The 21,592-nt window shown below is 39.0% G+C and overlaps 1 protein-coding gene across 3 annotated transcripts in view; it reads right to left on the bottom strand.

Annotated features, from left to right (window-relative positions):
- Nucleotides 1-6,648: 6,648 nt before the first annotated feature.
- The window catches only part of adgra3.L (adhesion G protein-coupled receptor A3 L homeolog), a 39,938-nt gene continuing 24,994 nt past the window's right edge, over nt 6,649-21,592 (bottom strand). For all 3 annotated transcript variants that reach the window (XM_018228930.2, XM_041588285.1, XM_041588281.1), the window contains exons 9-19: nt 21,101-21,302; nt 19,958-20,107; nt 19,398-19,559; nt 17,180-17,383; nt 16,753-16,963; nt 15,239-15,447; nt 14,143-14,267; nt 11,294-11,417; nt 9,844-9,989; nt 8,525-8,620; nt 6,649-8,442 (exon numbers count right to left, since the gene is read on the bottom strand). In XM_018228930.2, the coding sequence (XP_018084419.1) occupies nt 7,200-8,442; nt 8,525-8,620; nt 9,844-9,989; nt 11,294-11,417; nt 14,143-14,267; nt 15,239-15,447; nt 16,753-16,963; nt 17,180-17,383; nt 19,398-19,559; nt 19,958-20,107; nt 21,101-21,302 (2,872 nt within the window). In that variant the 3' untranslated portion in view covers nt 6,649-7,199. The remainder of the gene's footprint in view (nt 8,443-8,524; nt 8,621-9,843; nt 9,990-11,293; nt 11,418-14,142; nt 14,268-15,238; nt 15,448-16,752; nt 16,964-17,179; nt 17,384-19,397; nt 19,560-19,957; nt 20,108-21,100; nt 21,303-21,592) is intronic.

Below are 21,592 nucleotides of genomic sequence, written 5' to 3' on the forward strand. Positions count from 1 at the left end.
TGGTGCTCGGTAGGTTTTAGGTGGCGAAGTAGGTAGTCAAAGTTTTTTTTAAAGAGACAGTATTTCGACTATCGAATGGTCGAATAGTCGAACAATTTTTAGTTTGAATCGTTCGATTCGAAGTCGAAGTCAAAGTAGCCAATTCGATGGTCGAAGTAGCCAAAAAAAACATTCGAAATTCGAAGTATTTTTCCTTCTAATCCTTCACTCGAGCTAAGTGAATGTGCCCCTATGTGTCAGCTTCTTATATTCCTGTGTGACCATTCCCATAAGCTCAGTAAGAAGCACCAGCTACAAATAAAGAAGCAGCATACTCTTTAGTGGTGGCCGTCAACCTGTGGCTCCCCAGCTATTAAACGGCTACTCAATGTAGGGGCTCATTTATAAACGCTGGGCAAATTAGCTCCTGAGCAGTAACCCCTGCAACTGGCTGAAAATTATCACTGATTACTGTGGTTACTGCCCAGGTGCAAATCACATTACAGATCATTTGTTTTTAAATGGGGTCACCCCCATTTGAAAGCTGGAAACTTACTATTTGTTATCATATTGATTTTTATGGTTTATTGTGAAAAACCAAATAAAATATTTCAAATCTGAAAGCTGATAAATAAACTGTAACAAAAACTAGGGATGCACCGAATCCACTATTTTGGATTCGGCCGAACCCCTGAATCCTTTAGGAAAGATTCGGCCGAATACCGAACCGAATCCTAATTTGCACAAGCAAATTTTTACTTCCTTGTTTTGTGACAAAAAATGATGCGATTTCCCTTCCCTGACTCTAATTTGCATATGCAAATTAGGATTCGGTTTGGCCGTGAAGAAGGACTAGGCTGGTCAGAAGGATTCTGCCGAATCCTGCTGAAAAAGGCCAAATCCTGGCTGGCTGCCGAACTGAATCCTGGATTCGGTGCATCCCTAACAAAAATGGAGGCAAATTAAAAAATCATGCATTGATTTGAATAAGAGACTGAAATATAAATAGGAGAGGCCTGAATAGAAAGATGAGAAATAAAAAGTAGCAATAACAATAAATCTGTAGCTGTACAGAACAGACGGGTCAGTGATGCACATTTGAAAACTAGAAAGACGGAAAAATGCAAATAATTGAAAAACTAAAAAAAAAAAGAAATGAAGACCAATTTAAAAGTTGCTTAGAATTAGTGACGGTGTTTCGCCACTGGCAAATATATTTTTGACTTTAATGTGGCTCAAAAGTCACTGGCGTTGGAATTGTCGCCGGCGCCAAAATTTATGCTTGGCAAATTTTTCGCCCATTTCATGAATTCCGCGGGAAATTAGTGAATTTCGTGGTGAAGCGAAACGGGACAAATTCGCCCATCGTTACTTAGAATTAGCTATTCTATAACGTACTAAAATTCACCACCTCTTTAACTAGCAACTGTACATTTTATACCAAAAATCAGTTTTTATGTTTTGTTGCACCGTATAGGCTGCTTTGTGCCTTTTATGAAGAGTGGGCCAATAAAACATGATTGCGTTATCCGGAGCAGGTTTCCCGTGCATGGCGGCACAAACATACGACACTTCAAGGTGACAAAGCGACGGGAAACTGGCTGAGCTATTTATTCCTACTGGTTTGCTTCCCTTCAGCCTGTCCATCTGCTGCGTTGCTTCTATTTCAAAGTTAAAGAGCTAAAATACAACAAAAATATGAGCTGGATCTTCCATCACCGGCACAATAATATTCACTGTTTCTGCTCAATTAGGATTAGGACCCATTTCCTGGTTCCTTCTATTGTGGGAATAAATATGCAAATACATAAATTAGACACCCTACAATCATTTATTATGTATGTTGATTCCAGATGTATTTCTTATGGACATTGGCCTAAGCCCTGGTGGCCGCTAGTATTGATTTGAATGTGTCTTGTATACAAGTCAGTTAAACTAGCCACTATGATGATTATTATTATATCGGACTATCATTTAAAGGCCATGTAAAGCCTACATTTCCTACCATGTATATAGGTTGGGCATATCTTTCCCACCCAAACCACATCATTTGTACTGCATATAGCCCTCCATTTACCAGCGGCATCACATTTTCCTTAAACAAATAGCAGCTTCACCTGGCGGCCATTTTCCCTCTGACACATCAACAGTAACATTGAGACATGAGATGTGTATGCGGTAAAGGTTCATGCAATGCAGAATGCAGGTTTACACAGGCACAACATACTTTGATAAAAAGTTCTGCTGGGGTTGAGCACTGTAATGGTTAAGCTGAACTCAGGAGAGGTGGTTAGGAGAAAAATAGGATCAGACAGCTAGAGTTTCTATGGGAACCAGCAATGCCATCTCTTCATTGGCTGTTAGACTGGAGGGTGTGTTTAGTAATCCGAGCTGAGAAGAACTGAGCATGCTCATGAGCCAACAGCCAAATTAAATTCCCGAGGGAGGGGCAGAGTGGGTTAGAGGAGGAGAAGGATTTTTTAAATGATGCTGCAGCCTTACTGTAAACCTTTTAACAACCAGAGTGGCAGTTATGTAAAGATTTCAAAAAGGCTGTTCACTGACTACTATTTTGTTGGGGGGGGGGTTACATGTCCTTTAAATGGTCTAAAGTATTTACCCTGTAATTAAAGACACTGTTTGCCCAGGAGCAATAATCCATTGCAACCAATTTGATGTTTGCTTTGAAACAGGTAACCAGTAGAGTCTACCTGCTGATTGATTGCTACTGTTAACATCTCCAGGGCCAACTTAGTGCCTCTTATTACGTTTTATTACCCCTTTTGAGTTTTAAAGACACATGGGGGTATTGATTCTCCAACCTTTATCTTTATAGTCTGTGATGTACTTACAACAGGGCACAAAACATGAGCTCCAAAGGCAGAAAGAAAGGCCAGTGCATTCCTCTAAAGTTTTGTAACCCTTTTCACTAACAGGGTTCTCTCTGGGTGCAGCTTTAGATAGAAGATTGATTACACCAAGTGGAGTTAGTGGGTGGAGTCTCATGGTGCAAAGCATATAAGTAGCATGGCTACTAGTGATGTGCGACCCGGGACCCGCAGGTCAGTTGGGTTCGGGCCCACTCTTGCACCAAATCTTTGGGTCGCGGGCGGGTCCTGGTCGAGCTCTTCTCCTGCTCTCCCCACCCACGAACTAACACTTCCGGCGCCTAAATTTATACACTCAAGCCCGCCCCCCTTGTGACATCACTGTGGGCAAGTCTGGCACGAGTCTATAAATAAGGGCACAATGCGGACTAGGCTGTATGCGGATTGGGAGGGTGCGGGTCATTTCTCGACCCGCACATCACTAACAACTACCCTAAGCCGTTATACCACCTCTGCCTCAAGAAGCAACTCATAACTCAAACCAATCGAGTTGTGAGTTCATTAGAGGCATAAAAACACTCTACCCTCTCCTATTCATATTCCAGTCTCTTATTCAAATCAATGCTTGGTTGCTAGGGTAATTTGGACCCTAGCAACCAGATTGATGAAACCGGAGAGCTGCTGAATAAAAAGCTAAATAACTCAAAACCCCCAAATAATAAAAAATGAAAACCAATTGCAAATTGTCTCAGAATATCACTCTCTACGTCATCCTAAAAGTTAATTTAAAGGGGAACTGCCCCATTAAGATGCTTTTACCACTATGTAAAGTTCCTAGAGCAGACAAATGGGATTCCCTTTCTGAGATCTCCTTTAATATACTGGCATGTTCTGGGTGTCATCCATATGAAGTTATGTACTGGGTTGTAGGCTATGAAAGGCTCAGAGTACGGTCATTTATATCTAATGATCGCCATGAAAATTAGATTATCAGGCAGGCTGCAGATTTATGGATGACACAGAGCCATCATGATGCTTGTGACATGAGGGAATTGCTAGGAGCCAATAGGACTAACGCTATATAACTTTTAAAACTTAAATTGAGCCAATAGGAGCAGAGGAATGCATGGAGGAGACTTTCACTCTCATATTGAATAGAATTTCCACTCAGACATTCATTTCCAGGTACATTACATAGAGAGGCGGCAGTTTACATTCTATTTGTAATAACTGGCGACTGGTCCCATCCCAGTGATGTTACAGCTGATTAATTTGCCATTACACTAATTAGGCACCATCTGCTCTCGGGATTATTTGTTTTCATATCACATCCGGCTGCTCCTGTAATAGACCCAGATTGTTACAAAGCCATACGGAATATCGTAGCCCGAGATTCCGAGATATTGGGGATCAGAAGGCATTCTTTCATCTGACTGGTGGCTCTCAAGTGTCAGTTTTCCATGGTTGTATCTGGTTATGTGGCTTCTTTTCAATTGGTCTTCCTTTTTTTTCATTTTTGGCTTAACAGACGTTCTCTTCTATCTCTTCCCAGCTTTCAAAAAGGGGGTCACTGACCCAGGCAGCCAAAAAATCTATTGCTCTAGAATTGTATTGTTATTGTCACTTTTTATGGCTTATCTTTCTAGTCCAGCCTATCTTACAGCTTCTCAATCAAACCACTGTCTTGTTGCTAAGGTAAACAAGACCCTAGCAACCAGATAGCTACTAAAAAAGACCAACATTTTGATGAACAAAGGGATAATATATGAAAAACCACAAAAAACAGTTGCAAAATGTATCAGACTATTCTTTTAAGTTAACTTTTAGTATATTATAAAATGTCCTATTCTCCTCAATTTTTTTTAAATAGTTTTTTTTATGTATTTGCTTTCCTAGTCTGACTCTTTCCAGCTTTCAAATAGGGGTCACTGACCCAGGCAGCCAAAAAAACTATTGCTCTATGAGGCTATAATTGAATGGTTATCATTACTTTTTATGACTTATCTTTCTAGTCAGGCCTCTCCTGTGTACCTTCCAATCTCTCATTCAAACCACTGCCTGGTTGCTAAGGTAAACAAGACCCTCGTTTTTTTTTAAGGTTTTTTTTTTTTTATTTGCCTTCCTAATCTGACTCTTTCCATCTTTCCAATGGGTGTCACAGAAGCTTAAAAATCTATTGCTCTGTGAAGCAGCAATTTTTTTGTTCCATTTTTATTCATCTTACAGTCTGTTATTCAAACCACTGCTTGGTTGCTAGGGTAAATTGGACCCCAGCAACCAGATCGATTCTGAAATTCCAAATTGGAGAGCTGCTAAACGAAAAAAGGTGGGTTACCCTAGCAACCAGGTATTGATTTGAATGAGATGCTGGAATATGAATAGGAGAGGGCCTGACTAGAATGCTCGCACAGCAATAGTTTTTTGGCTGATGGGATGAGTGACCCCCTTTCGGAAAAAAAAGACCAATTAAAAAGTTGCTAAAAAATCTGGCAATCTATAACATGCTAAAAGATAACTTGAAGATGAACCCTTATGGTTATCTTGACAATGGCCATGCATTTTGGCAGCGAAATGAGTATAGAGTGCGCCACCAATGAAGTGGAGGGGCTGAATGACAGTTTAAACGCTGGCCTTACTATCCTTTTAGTCTGTAGTTTCCAATTGGCTCTACCTATTCAGCCAGATTCCACTAGGAGGAGGAGTTATACCATAATATCTGTCAGTCCAGTGGCAGTAGGCATGATCAGTAGTGATGGGCCAATATTCGGCAAGCGTGGATTTGCTGCAAATTTCTTCATTTCGCCACCTGCAAATTGCTGCGCAAAACTGCTGCGAAAATTCGATCGGACAAAAAAGTCGCTCATGTAAAAATTGTTGAGCGTCAAAATAAATTTGTTGCGAGTCAAAATTATTTTGACGCCCATTGACTTTAATGCATTTGGACAAAAAAGTTGTGCTGTTGGCTAGATCTACTCTGATGTGTAGGTACTAACAGACTACTCTTGAGAGATACTATATACCCAGGCCATGCAATGTAAAGTGAAATAAGGCTATCAGCAATATTACTATTTTAAATAGCACCATCTCTCCCTACTATACCTGCTATCCCACAGTCACACTCCCTTCCCAGAGACTATTATCCCACTGTTACTATAGGCACCATCTCTACAACTATTATAATGTTCACAGATTGTGAAAATTCAACTTTGTGCCACAAATACACACACTTTTTCTACCTATAGCTGCTGCTCAAGAAGCATCCCTATTCGTTTTTGACACAATGGGGTAATGTAATAAAATATGCACTTTTGCTACAGTTTACAAACCTATAGCAACTAATCAGCCAGTAAAGTTAACTGTTCACTTGTTTCAAATCAAACATCTTATTGGTTGCTAAGGGTTTCTGCACCCGGGCAAACGTTGTGCCTTTTATTACATCCCCTTAAGGGTTATTATATGCCACTGTGTATGCATGCCTTTTCAAAGGTGGGCTTGATCACATATAGGCTAAACACATTTGTTCTATGTGAATAATTATTATTCTATATACAATTACATTCAATTTAGATTTTCAACAAATCTGACATTTTTTAAGATGCACTCGCTACTAGTAATGTCGCCTTATTTTTCCATTGCTTGTGGGAAGCCATGTGACACGATTAAGTTCCATCTTTGTATGGACTATAATAAAACACAGACCACCACCCCTAATAAATTCATAATATGCCCCAGTCTCCAGGCCATGCGCAGCAAGATGGCTTATAACTTTCTGCAAGAATCCTACAGTAAAATACAGGATGAGGCTCATTCTTCACAAACTTAAAGGGAAAAACATACCCCCTTTTAAATTATGGGACGATGATAAACGCCGTTTATTACACACTTAAATACAAATCTGTCTTGCAACAGGGCATTCATAATATGTCAAAAAAATACAAAAGTTGTTTTTTTCTTCAGTTATCTTTAAAAATGGTAAAAAAATAATAAAATTCACACTTGAACATAGTATCATTTTGACAAAAAGTGATTCAGAGTAAGAAAGAACATTATTCTTCAAAGGTCATTGTCTCCCATAAAAACGTACATATACAAAAGTTCTGTAAACATTTCATTTTGAAGAGTCTGTAGGAGGATTGGCTCAAACCCAGGATAAGGTCAGGCAGTATTTTGTTCTGAAGTACCTCACAACCTTAAGCCATAGGCAGAAGGAAGTCTAGAGAACATTATAGGTGCCCAGCTCTTAGTGAAGAACATGGACATCAATGTCCCAACCACCACACCATCAGATAGCTCTCGCTTGGACATCCCTGCTGACGATGACTGGATTTGTAATCCATGGAAAGTGGAAAGGCCTCTGGTGGACATGCCAAGACTAGGGAAAAAAGGACAATACTACACAGTAGTTTCATGTTTCCAGAGACCAGTTTTGACATTCCCATTAGTGTCTGCATTTATTGGAGGATCTTCTGCAACGCCATCTTTAGCTGGGCCGTTCTGCACTGCCAGATTTAAACCATAAGATTTCTGTTGGCTCTCAAGTTCAACAGCAATTGGCTCTCTCAAAATGTCCTTTTTGTTGTTGTTGGAGGCAACCTTTTCTAGGTTCCTGCTGTATCTGGGAAGTGTGCTACCAGCATCACTACTGTCTTGGTGGCACTGGTTAAAATGGCGCTCTCTGTACGCTAAGTAAGCTCTCCGGCTCCTCGAATGGCCTTCTGCATAGCTCTGTCTGGCTTTTGGCACAGTATTTTGAACGCTTCCGTCCACGCTTGTAGGAACGTCATGGGCATACTCTCTAAGAACTGTAAGCCTACTGGAGCGATGTCCTTTACTTCGGTTTTTGTGATGTCGGGACGGGTGACCGTTGGGCCGGTACTGGACCTCAACAGGAGCAACGTGCATTATAATGTCATTGTCCACCGAATGTTCTGTTAGACTGTTATCAAGCTGAGGGGCTGCCGCTACAGGCAAAGGATTAGTGTTACATTGAGCTGCTGCTGCTTGCAAATTAGTCAGTTTACAGCCTTGTGAAGAGTTCTTAATGCTTGAGGCACTCTTATTTGTGCAAGAAGACTCAGCACTGCTGTTCGTACACTTTGCAGCATCACCATTACTCCCAGCAGAATTTGATGGTGGAACATTAACTTGCACTGAATACGTACTCCTCCCAGGGCAGAAAGTATTCAATAAAGCCCGCCTCAAGTCTTCTCTGTTCATACAATGGTGTACGACTAAAAAAGCACCAAGGCTTAAACAGCTTACACCAAAGAAGCAGCTGAATACCAAATCCATGGGGTAATACAAGGAGACAGCCAATGCCCCAAATATCCAGAGAGACACAAAGAGAAATAAAGTAAGGCTGGCACCGAGAAGCTGTGCCTGAAAGGTCTGTTCATTCTCTAAAGCTGAAGTAGACACTATGGACACTGAAAGAGAGTCTTGCTGATTCCCTTCGCCACTTTCACTTGCTGCTAATCGCTGCTGCTCCTCCGTCTGTTCCTTGAGCTCAAATACCCTGTCAGGATGACGCTTCAGTTGAACGAATATGCTGAGGAAGTACATACAATTGATAAACACAATGAAACTTGCAGGACCGTAAAAAGCACCCAGACTTGGTTCCCATGCCATCCAGCAGCTGAAATAGAAATGGAAAAATTACTGTCACTTTGTAACACCTTAATCAATAACAGCAGAGTAGAACAAGGACAAAGACTCACTAGGGGGCGTTGGGTTGACTTCCATAGTTCTTTATATTTGCAGCTGCTGTTATGCCACATACAATTATGGGGATTCCTCCGCCAATGAGATAAAACCTAACAAAGATACAAATATGTTATTAGTACGGTAAGAGTGTTTTCTGAACCAAAGCAAACATCAACCTAAAAGGATTCTAACCAATAACCATTTTTACATTTAATTGGTTCTAGTACAAGGAATACAGTGATTGAAAAATTCTCTCTTTGTGGGCTGGGAAGTAACTCGAAGGGATTTGTCTGCTATCAACAGGTATTTCAGATCTGAACCAGCCTAAATTGACAGTCCATGTAACTAAACCATTAATACACGACTGGTCGCAGAGTTTAGGGAGGATAAATGAGAATAAAAATGAGACAAAATACAACAGTCGTTAATAAGCAAAGGAGAATCTGCAAGCAGCCTTAAAGAGACAATGGCAGGGTGGCAAGAATTAACCAGCACAGTTCAAATTAGGGATGCACCGAATTCACTATTTTGGATTCGGCCGAACCCCCGCATCCTTCGCAAAAGATTGTGCCCAATACCGAACCAAATGCTAATTTGCATATGCAAATTAGTGGTGGGAAGGGGAAAACATCTTTTACTTCCTTGTTTTGTGACAAAAAGTCACGTGATTTCACTCCCAGACTCTAATTTGCATATGCAAATTAGGATTTGGTTTGGCCGGGCAGAAGGATTTGGCCAAATCGGAATCCTGACGAAAAAGCCTGAATCCTGGGCAAATCCCAAACCAAATCCTGGATTCGGTGCATCCCTAGTTCAAATTAATAGATGATCTTAAATTGTGGTGGGAACTTGAAATATGCAGGGAAACACATAGAATAATTTACAGAAGTACAGCCCTGACTAAAACGTATTATTTATTATATAACGTAAAAACACACTTCTATGATCCAAATTTAGGGGGTCCAAATGGAAAAAACTAGAAAGCACAAATTTTTAGAGGAAAAAAAAAAGCGTCACATTTTTCGTAATTTATTATACCCAGAGGCTCCTAGAAGTCTGAATCTGAAAATACTCCATCTCCAACCTGTTGGGGTCCTGTAGAAGTTATTGGCAAAAGACCCATTTCAGATTTAAAGTTATCATGGTTTGCGCTGATTTTCGCACCAAAAATCAGAAAAATTAGGGGTTTTCGTCTGATTTCACGATAAATGTGAGTGTTTTGGGCATAACACCTCAAACCCAAATTTTTCGATTTTTTTTCCAAAACGATTTAGATCGTAACTTACTAAGGAAGAACAAAGCCAAATGTATGTATATGGTGACGCCAGTTTACCTGAGCATTGGCCTAGGGGGAGGGGGCAAATCGTCCGGGTCTTGACATCTCTTGGCCTTTTTGGTGACTTGCTTATATATATTGCGAGCCGTTACTCCCACCCAAAGTACAGTAGCAAGTGTGGAATAATGTAACAGGATTCCAACCTTTGTGGGAATGAAAAAAAGATGATTAAGCATAATCAACTGAACAATTACCATTGCTAATCCTACATGTCAAAGCTCCAACATTGGTTAGCCCACATATCTTCCCTGCACTCCCACTACATGATTTGCAGTCTATAGTTTACCAGCCTAAACATTACAATATGCTCTGCACATATATTTACCATTTGCATAGCCATGCACGATTGCTTCAGCTCTATGTGTCTGACAACTACAGATGAAGTGGACGGGTGTTATCTGTTCATGAAATAACTCTTGACTTTAACTTCTTTACGCTTTACATACATTCTGAAATCTGTCTACTTTGTTTAGATACCCATACTTTTCATCTTTAACATTTACACAGTGTGATCCTAATAATAAAGGGCTAAGGAATTGAGGGTCAAGTTAGCAACAAGCACCTGGACTGAAGAATCTGGCAGTCACCAGATATATAGCACAGAGCAGGCTAGTGGATCATTTCCATGTGTCAAGGCTTGTAGCCTTAAAGGGATTCGGTCATGATTTTTGTGGTGTAGTTTTAATTACTAAATTACACTGTTTACACTGCAAATAATTCACTCTACGATATAAAATGTCATTCCTGAACCAGCAAGTGTATTTTTTTAGTTGTAATATTGGAGTGTAGGCGCCATCTTAGATCATTTTGCCTGGTCATGTGCTTTCAGAAAGAGCCAGCACTTTAGGATGGAACTGCTTTCTGACAGGCTGTTGTTTCTCCTTCTCAATGTAAATGAATGTGTCACAGTGGGACCTGGATTTTACTATTGAGTGCTGTTCTTCAATCTACCAGGCAGCTGTTATCTTGTGTTAGGGAGCAGCTATCTTCCCATTGTTCTGTTGTTAGGCCCAATTCAATGTGCGCATATCAGGGAGAGATCCGCTCGTTTGGCGACATCGCCAAACAAGTGGATCTGTAAGTCTTTGGCCACCTTTAGATCTACCAGGCAGCTGTTATTTGGTGTTAGGGAGCTGCTATCTTGTTACCTTCCCATTGTTCTGTTGTTAGGCTGCGGGAGGGAGTGATATCACTCCAATTTGCAGTGCAGCAGTAAAAAGTGACTGAAGTTTATCAGAGTACAAGTCACATGACTGGGAGTAGCTGGGAAACTAAAAATATATCTAGCTCATGTCAGATTTAAAAATTAAATATAAAATTGCTCTTTTGAAAAATGGATTCCAGTGCAGGAGCACTATTGGAGCAGCACTATTAACTGATACATTTTGAACAAAAACATTTTATCCCATGACAGTATCACTTTAAAGAATATCTATGTGTTGCTTACCGCTTGACATATGCTGGCATATCTGGTCTGATTTATACCTCCCACATATACAGCACAGGTCAGGAATACATGAAGACCGAGGTTAACCAACATGTGCCAGCTTTTAAGGCTAACTCGTACCATACTGTTGAAAAATAAAGAAGCAAATATAAAAATAAGGTCAAAGATGGTGATAGAGAAAAGTGCGACATTGCTATGTGCTCTAACTTCTAGCATTTATGCCATAATATTATTGGGCTTTGAATGCAGGATGACAGTCAAGGTAAAAAAATAAATATATATTACAGGTATGGGATCAGTTATTCGGAAACCCGTTATCCAGAAAGATCCGAATTACAGAAAGCACGTCTCACATAGACTCCATTTTATCCAAATTTTTAAAAATGATTTAATTTTTCTCTGTAATAATGAAACAGCACCTTGTACTTGACCCAAACTAAGATATAATTAATCCTTATTGGAAGCAAAACCAACCTATTGGGTTTATTTCATGTTTACATGATTTTCTAATAGACTTAAGGTATGAAGATTCATATTATGGAAAGATCTATTATCCTGAAAACCCCAGGTCCCGAGCATTCTGCATAACAGGTCCCATACCTGTATTCTAATGTTACAATAGCAGATTTCTTCACTTCATACTTTACGTATTGTTTAACATCCATTGTGGTGTTCAGATCTGGAGATATCACTAGCACAAGCCACACATGCACCAAGGTCCCATGTAATCATGCTAGATGAACTTAACTTGCCTGTCATACTTACTCCGCCTCTCTGCGTATTTGTTATTGTGGCAGATTGCAAATTGGAGCCTTTGCTATTTGCAACTGCTGGAAAGCGGCTGCTGCTCCATTAACTTTTACAAAAAAAATCATTAAAGGGGAACTATCGAAAAAATAAAAATTTAATATAAGCTTCCTCGTACCGATGTAAGAAACTTTCTAAATACAATCAATTAAAAATTCTGCATTGTTTCTGAAATAATCAAGTTTATATTCACTATTCCTCTCTCAGCATCGGTTTCTCTTCATTCTGTCTTCATGCAGGAGTTGGGTGTCAGATGAATGATACAATATATTTTATATGGGGGGGGGCTCCCTTTCCCAGCAGATGTATTAGAGCTCACTCAAATAACTGATTCCAGTACAAACAAAATCAAACAAAATAACTGCCTTTTGCAGAAATTCTGCATGTAGAGAGACATGATTGGTAATTTTAATAGAGTGGACTCTAATACAGCTTCTAGGCAAAAGGAGCCCCCCTATAAGATACACTGGATTTAACGGTCAATGAATATCTGACACCCAACTCCTGAATGAAGACAGAATGAGGAGAAACCGATGCGGAGAGAGGAATAGTGAAGATAAACTTGATTTCAGAAACGGTTCAGAATTTTAATTGATTGTATCTAGAAAGTTTGTTATTTCAGTATGCTGAAGCGAATATACAATTTTTAGTTTTGCGATATTTCCCCTTTAATGACTCACTCATTAAGCAGAAGCTAACGTACATTGTCAGAGACTGTCCCAAAAAAATTGATGCAATCTGGGGCACCTGGATGATGGTGCAAAGTCAATTATACGGCATCAGTAAGCTCATATGTGTTGACAAATGTATTCCTCAACCCCTACTCTTATGGCCCTTGACACCTCTACTTCTTTTCTCTTGCTCTAATTTCTTTCCTTTCTTTATTATTGTTGTTGGAAAAAAAACTGTTCAATAAAAATAAAGCTTAAAAAAAAAAAATAAGGTTCCATGTAATTCCATCAATATTCATGTCAACTGTATGATCTGCATGAAAGCAGAGGGTCCCTCTGCACAATGATTTGGCCTATTAAATTATGCCACCAAAATGATGATCTGAGCTGATGCCTACACAGAAATGCACACACCCCACTTCTTATGATGAGTAGCTCTAGGAACTAAACCTCACTTACAAATATGAAGATTTTCATTCATCCAGGTCATGGTATATCTAATACAAGTCATTCAAAACTCACTTACAAATACTACAGCACAGCTTTTTTTTAAAGGGGAACTCTCGCGAAAATGAAAATCTAATACAAGTTTCACCATGCTGAAATAAGAAACTTTGTAAATTCAATCAATTAAATATTCTGCATCATTTCTGAAATAATCAAGTTTATTTTCACTATCCCTCTCTCAGCATCTGTTTCTCTTCATTCTGTCTTCGTGCAGCAGTTGGGTGTCAGATATTCATTGACAGATCCATATCTTATAGGGGAACTAAGACTTTTGCAACATTGCTTAAAAAGTAACAACCAAGAGTTAAGCAAATGCTGCTTTCGATAGCACCTGTTTTTTTTACAAATAACTTCAGAAGAACAGACATTTTTTTAAATAAATGTGTATTGGAAAGGTGCTTAGAATTAGGTTTTCTTTTATTAGGCAAATTTTTATTTTGGGGTTGACTTGCCCTTTAAAGTGCTATAAATACTTTAGAGCAGTAGGGCCCATATTTGCTCAGCTGGGAAATACAGAATTAAGGATCTAAGCGTATCTGTGTTGATGCCAATGTTTAAAACTAGCAGTATACTGACAGACCATTTAGTACAATCTGCCAACTAGCCTTGAGCCAGTGTGAGACCCCAAATAAAAAATATGGATTATTAAAAAAAAAAAAACATGAGATTGTGCAACAGCTAATCTGTCAAGTGCTAACACCATTAGTAGCCTATTGCCTTCATACGGTGCATGGGGTTGTTTATCAAGTCAGAACTGGAAATTCTACATAAAAGGGATGATCAGTGCATGTATATGGCCTGTGAGTACTGTGAGCCCTTCAGATTTATAAATTGCTGCTACAAAAATACATCAACTATTCATACCTGTGGAAGTATAAGTAACTAATGATAAACACCAATAAGCACAAGAGTAGGACAATGGCAGAAGCGTACACCACAGGATGCAAGAAGGTGACTGGGTGGCTGTATATCTCTGTTCCAGTAAGGTCCTTGGAAGGGGAAAAAAAAATAAAAAAGTTAGTACAATGCACAAAACCAGGTAGGAGCTGGAAGAATCTACCAGACTAGATTTATGATAAACACAAAAAAAAAAAACTATACCGCCCGAACAATGTAGGTCGCTATAAAAAGATATTGCATTAAACAGCTCATATGTAAAACTCTGCTTCATGTAAATAAACCATTTTCATAATAATATACTTTTCTAGTAGTATGTGCCATTGGGTAATCATAGAAAATTGCCATTTTAAAAAATAATGGCCGCCCCTGGGATCCTAGGATTCACTGTGCACACAAACAAACCATACATGTTAGGTCACATGAGCCAATTAACAGACAGTTCTGTCTTTTGCTTCCACGCTTTTTCCTGCTACAGTTAGAGCTGCAGTATTTCTGGTCAGGTGATCTCTGAGGCAGCACACAGACCATCACAGAATGTTGGCTCAATGTAAAAGGGCAAGATTTACTAAAATATATATACCAGTTTGGTAACATTCTTTAATTTGCCACTTAATACTATATAAACTGTTGGTTATGTATTCATTTTTGGGGTAAAGTTTTTCTTTAAAAACACCAAGGAATAGATCCAATAGAATAAACAGCATAAAAAAAGTATAAACGCTTATAAAAGTTTTTCCTTCATTTTTTAGTCTCTTGTATTTACTGCCTATATGTGGTGCAAATGAAATCATCCTTACAAAGTACAAATTCCACTGCCTTCCTAGGATAGGGCAGACTAAGGAAAGTTTGGGTCTTCCTCACGAGGGAATCATTGGCCTGGTTCCTGGTGCTTCCTTTATGTTCACCGCAACTTTCTAGGGAAATGTTACTGATAGGGATCTAGTCAGTTATATTTAAAATTAAATCCACAAGAGATAATAGGGAAAGCAGTGTATTTGTATTTTACTATAACAATAAGACATCAATGCGACATCGATTAGAGAAAAAAAAAAAATCTTACCATTAGTACTGCGTAGTTGCCGAGAGACGAGCACTGGATCGTTGTTATGTTTTCATCGGACGCAATTATACGGCAACCTTCTGATTTCCATGCACCTTGCCCATTGAGCAGATCAAAATCCCACTGAGCTGCAACCGCATCCTTCCCATGAGAAAAGCGCCTCAGAGTTAAATTAATTGGAACAGCAGGGATATTTCGATTCGGCCCGTCTAAGTAGAGAACACAACACGTTGCTGAAAATTTCCATTCTAACATTCCATATATTTATATGAGACACATTCAATATTATAATGAGATGGGAAGGAACCACTTTCCCTTTTGCCCATAGGAAGGAAAGGGATTCATCATCGGAACAGCAAACAAGAAACGGATCCGCACACACGCTATGATCAGCAGTTGGGGGGACACCCCTCTTTATTATATCACCTCGTGATCAACGTTTCGGGGGGATAAACCTCCCTTCATCATCGGAAGACACAGACAGCACATATAAAATGTGGGGAATTGAATGCATTTACTGGAGTAGCATGTCTTAAACGTGTCAATTTCATTCCAAGGTTCGCTGAATTACACACAGATGTCTTACACATTCCAAATTTAAGTCTTGCACTTTAAAGGGGTCCTGTCACCCGAAAAAATTACTACAAATCCTATGTTATCACATTAGTCAAGCAAAATTAACTTTAATTACACTATATAAATTATTTGAATCTTGTTTCCTTCAGTCTGGGAATTCATAATTATAACAAGCAGTCAGGAGCTGTTATTTGTGGAGTTCCCCTTTAACGTATATTATTCCATGTCTGCTGGGACATTAGCTCTAATCCGATTGGTATATCTAGCATGCCTGCCATACAGCAAGACGGAAACTTAAAGAATGTCAGACAAGTCAAGAAGACAAACTTTCCCAGAAAAAGCAAAACACATGATATTTAGGTAAAAGTAAACATTTTGATCACTGAATCTCCTTAAAGGGGTTGTAAACTCTTCATATGTAATAGAATGGCCATTTCTAAGCAACCTTTCCATTGATTTTTCATTATTTATTTTTTATAGTTTTAGAATTATTTGCCTTTTTCTTCTGACTCTTTACAGCTTTTAAATGAGTGTCGCTGACCCCTTAAAAAAAAGTAAAAGCCATGTAAGGCTTCAAATGTATTGTTATTGTTACGTTTTATTTCTCATCTTTCTCCTATTCATATTCCAGTCTCTTATTCAAATGAATGCATGGTTGCTAGGGTAATTTGGATCCTAGCTTCCAGGTTGCTTATTATGCAAATTGAAGAGCTGCTGAATAAAAAGCTAACTCAAAAAACAAAAATAATAAAAACTGGAAACCAATTAAACGGTCTCAGAATATTACTCTCTATATCACACTAAAAAAAGTTAACTCAAAGGTGAACAAACCCTTTAAAGAAACTGATTAAGCTAATAAAAGGAACGTGTTTTAACCAAACAAGATTAATGTGCAATATAAAGGAGACAAATCGGGGCACTGCATCAATCTTATATACCTAGTTTGGCAAGAATGACAGGTGTGACCACTAATCGCCTCTTCCCATCATCAGCAAGGTGCGAGGAGTTCCCTGTGGTGGGGAAGAGCTTTCCGTTCCGGAATGCAATTAGCTGAAGCTTGTAGAAAGACTCGTCCATTGCTCTGCGTTCTCGTTTCTCTTTGGGCAAAAGTGCAGATGGAAGTTGAATAGAAGCCTCCACAACCGTGTTCTATAAACAAGAGCAATTCTTTAATCCCATACATTGCCGGACATTTTTATTGAAAATTCATAATAAATAACTAAATAAATAAATAAATAAATAAATATATATATATATATATATATATATATATATATATATATATATATATATATATATATATACATACACTGTGTATTAAATATATGGTAATAACAATTTGTGACTATATTGTTTATGAATTACCTTTAACGCTAAGCTGCTAAAGGTGTTAGACACGTTGCACTTGAAGCTTAGTTGCTTATCCAAGCTGCCATCTAGATCTCGTCGGCCAAAGTCAGCATGAACTGTCCGGTCTGCAGCAGCAACTTTTTGAAAAACAGTGCAGGTCATTCCAGTGAAAAGAGCAGATTTTATCACGTACGCCTCTAAAGCAATGTTTGGAGAGTACTTGGTAGAAAAAGAAAGAACAAAATAAATATTGACAGTAGTGACAAGACCAAGAGCCGCAACAGTAGTAAAATGGCAAGTCAAGTCGAAAATAAAAAATTGCCTAACAAAAGAAAACATAATTCTAAACAACTTTCCAATATACATTAAACATTTTCATTGCTTTTAAAGTACCGTATATGCTCGAGTATAAGCTGACCCGAGTATAAGCCGAGGTAGCTAACTTTACCTAAGAAAACTTATTGACTCTAGTATAAGCCTAGACACAACTACAGCCCTGTCTCCCAGCAGAGCACAATCCGCCAAAGTGACCCCCCCCCAGCGATCAACCGGACTTCTTTGCAAAGTTGATGGTGACAGAGAATTGCCAAACGGATTACTGTGTGCATTGTCCTACTACCATGTGCAGAGGGTGCTGTGTCATATTGCCATCACTGTTAATCTTTCATATAACCAACAGAGGGAGCTGTGTGATATTACAGTCACTGTTAATCTTTCATATAACCAAAAGAGGGCGCTGTGTGATATTGCAGTAACTGTTATTCTTTCATATAACCAACAGAGGGCGCTGTGTGATATTGCAGTCACTGTTAATGTTTCATATAACCAACAGAGGGTGCTGTGTGATATTGCAGTCTCTCCCCAAGTGTCCTCTGTTGGTATAGGAATGATTAGCAGTTACTGCAATCTCAGCTAGCACCCGCTGACTCGAGTATAAGCCGAGGTAGACTTTTTCAGCACATTTTGGATGCTGAAAAACTCTGCTTATACTCGAGTATATACGGTAATTTGAAAAAACATTTGCTTAACTCCTACTTGTTACTTTTAAACAATGTTGCAAAAGTCTTAGTTCCCCTGCAAAGAAAGGTCTGTTAAAGGACATTAAAGCCTACATTTTGCCATGGTGTATATTAGTTGGCAATATCTTCACCAACGAATCCACATCATTTGTACTGCATATACCCCTCCATTTGCCAGCGCCATCACATTTTTCTAAAACAAGTAGCGGCCATTTTCCCTCTGACACATCATCAGTAACATACAGACATGTATGCTGTAAACTTCATGAAATGCAGATTTACACAGGGAAAGCATTATTTGATAAAAAGTTCTGCTGGGGTTGAGCACTGTAACAGTTAAGATGAGCTCAGGAGAGGTGGTTAGGAGAAAAATAGGATCATACAGCTAGAGTTTCTATGGGAACCAGCAATGCTATCCCTTCATTGGCTGTTAGACTGGAGGGTGTGTTTAGTAATCTGAGCTGAGAAGAACTGAGCATGCTCATGAATCAACAGCCAAAGTAAATTCCTGAGGGAGGGGGCATGTGGGTTTGAGGAGGAGAAGGATTCTAAGTGATTAAGGGGATGCTGCAGCCTTACTGTTAACATTTTAACAACTAGAGTGGTGGTTATCTAAAGATTTCAAAGAGGCTGTTCTCAGATTATATTTTTGTGGGGAGGGTTTACATTTCCTTTAATCAGCTGCTTTGTCTTACATTGTACCAACAGTCAGCCATCAGGGCAGAGAATTGAAAAGGACAGACACTGCTTTCAATAGCAATACATGTACAAATAACAAACTTCTTATGAACATATAGTGCAAAGTTGGGTTGACATCCCCTTTAAAAGACAAAGACGTAACATATTTCTTTCTTATTTACATACACACATCTATTTTATAGGCATGTATGTTAATTACTGAGCATGCACACATATTCTCATTTGAAATATCATGCTAAGTTTATCAGTATGCGTATGCGCCACACAAAAGAATGATTTTTCTAAACAGGCCTCCAAGATAAAGTCATTTTAATTGAAGTTATATTTTCAATGAACTCCTGTTAAAAGATATGGAGCTTGAATTAATTCCAAGTAGCGTGGTCCAATGATCAACCCATTTAAAATTTCTATATATTTGCAATAAAGGATTCCCCCAGAGGCATGAAAATATCCAACTTCTCCAAGACCTTACACCATACCAGTTTATATAATGTACCATGCAATCTGAAACTCACCGTGGAGTAAACTTGAACTGCATTGGCCAGTCGATAGGTAGCTATACGCTGCAGACACTGCACTATTCGACTGCACGCTTTTGCATCTTTCTGAGCCATCCACAATATGCGCTCATCAGCCAGCATTATATTACTTGCTATGTCCACCATCACATCACTCAGCTGGAGAGAGAAAGATGTAAATCAGCCCTTGAAACAAAAAAAGTCTATATATAAAATAAAAACTTGTGGTTCTTGGTGAATAGTATAGTCCCACAACACCCAGAAGATGTAGGAGCTCCTGGGCATATTGGGTCATAGAGATGGCTTGGAAGACTGCAGACTCTCTAGTAGGACAGTCCTGCTCTATGGGTACCGGCCTTTATAACTAAAAACCATCAGAAATGTCTACTACTGACAGGTAAATGCCCAGATAAGCCAGTCTGTTTCTGTCACTGAACAAAACCTGAGCAGTTTGGAGCCCAGTCTTTATTTGTTATCTGCTGTACAGGTATTGCAGTATGGAACTGCTGTTCATACACGTTTAATGTAAATTAAACAAAACGAGACAGTTAACTAACCTCTTTGTATTTTTCAGCAAACCGCCCAAATTTTTCAATCATTTCTGCAACGAAGATCACGTCCATCTTGTCTGAAAAATTTGCTGCTTCCACCGTGTACGCCAGTAACTGCCTTGCCGTTGCCACTGCATTTGTGAGATTAAGAGGCATCTGTAGAGAATATGAGAGTGCAAGTGTTAAAGCCGGCATCTCTGTGACCTTTGTATTATGGAAATTATCTTTATACAAGAAAGTTTTTTTTTTCTTTACCCCCAATTGTGTGGAGCGATTTCGTAGGTTTAAAGAGGAAGTAAAGTCTAAAATAGAATAAGGCTGTATTGTTAAACATCTTTGCAAGACCAAGACCATGCACATGCTCAGTTTGGTCTGGGCTGCTTAGGGATCATCATAAATTATCAAAACAGCACAAGTCAAATAATATCTGCCAGAAGCCGATACAGCAAGACTGGTTAATAATCAGAATAGACAGACTTCATTGGGTCATGTGTCACCATCTTGTAACTTTGTTAAACATCTTTGCAAGACCAAGACCATGCACATGCTCAGTGTGGACTGAGCTGCTTAGGGATCAATTAATGATGATTATCTGATTAATAATTAGAATATGCAGACTGCACTGGGTCCTGTGTTGTCATGTAATCTAATGTGGATTTTATGGCTTTTGCATTGTTTAATACAAACTTTCTCTAACTCTGCAGAACCAGTGGCTGCAGCAAAATAATCCTCCAAATGGAATCCAAGTTTATCTGTTTATATCTGGCTCCATGATCTTTGCCCCTGCAGCTGGAGTTGGAAACAGCAAAGGGTATGTAAAGGCAAAAAAAAATCCAATACAAATCTCTACACAGTTGCCGACTGCTCTACAGGGAAACTAACAAAGCTGCTTGAGTTCTGCATGGCTGGGAAGTAAGGAGGGGCTCCCCCTGCTCAGCAGTTAGGGACCATCTGACAATTCCTATCTACAGCAGTAAATGAAGGGAGAATTTCACTGCATACAGTCAGGTTTTTTATAAAAACAGTACACATTTTTTAATTAAAGTATATCGGAGATAGGTTTCTTTTTCATTAAAGAAAGTAACAATGGGATGTTATTTGTTTGCCTTTACATGCCCTTGTCAGGTTATTTTTATTATTAGAAATTACCTGATTAAACATAAAAAGGACCCGAGTAGCATCTTTTGCATACTGGCACAGGGAATAGTCGTCCTCTGCCCAAAATCCCCCCCTGTCACATCGACGCCAGGCTCTTCTGTCATCTTGTTGGTTGCCAGGATATATGCCGCTTCCAGCAGAGTAGCGGGTACAGAGAAGGTATGCAGTGATGCCTGCCAATGTTCTCGGCCACCTAGTGGGTTAAAGAATTCAGTCAATCTGCTTAAATAAACCCCAGTTCACTGAGCCACTTGCAAATATTCTCACTAGAAGGAAAGGCAATGGACTCTTACTGGTTAGTTAAGTTAATATAAAGTGCAATGTTTAAACTAGGGAGGCGCCGATTTGGCTGAATACCGAACCAAATTCACATATATAAATTTAGGGCTGGGAAAGGAAAAAGTGGACATTTTTTTACTTCCTTGTTTTGTGATGAAGTCATGTGATTTCCTGTCCTTTCCTAAATTTGCATATACAAATTAG

Source organism: Xenopus laevis, chromosome 1L (genome assembly GCF_017654675.1).
Source record: "Xenopus laevis strain J_2021 chromosome 1L, Xenopus_laevis_v10.1, whole genome shotgun sequence".
Lineage (NCBI taxonomy): Eukaryota > Metazoa > Chordata > Amphibia > Anura > Pipidae > Xenopus > Xenopus laevis.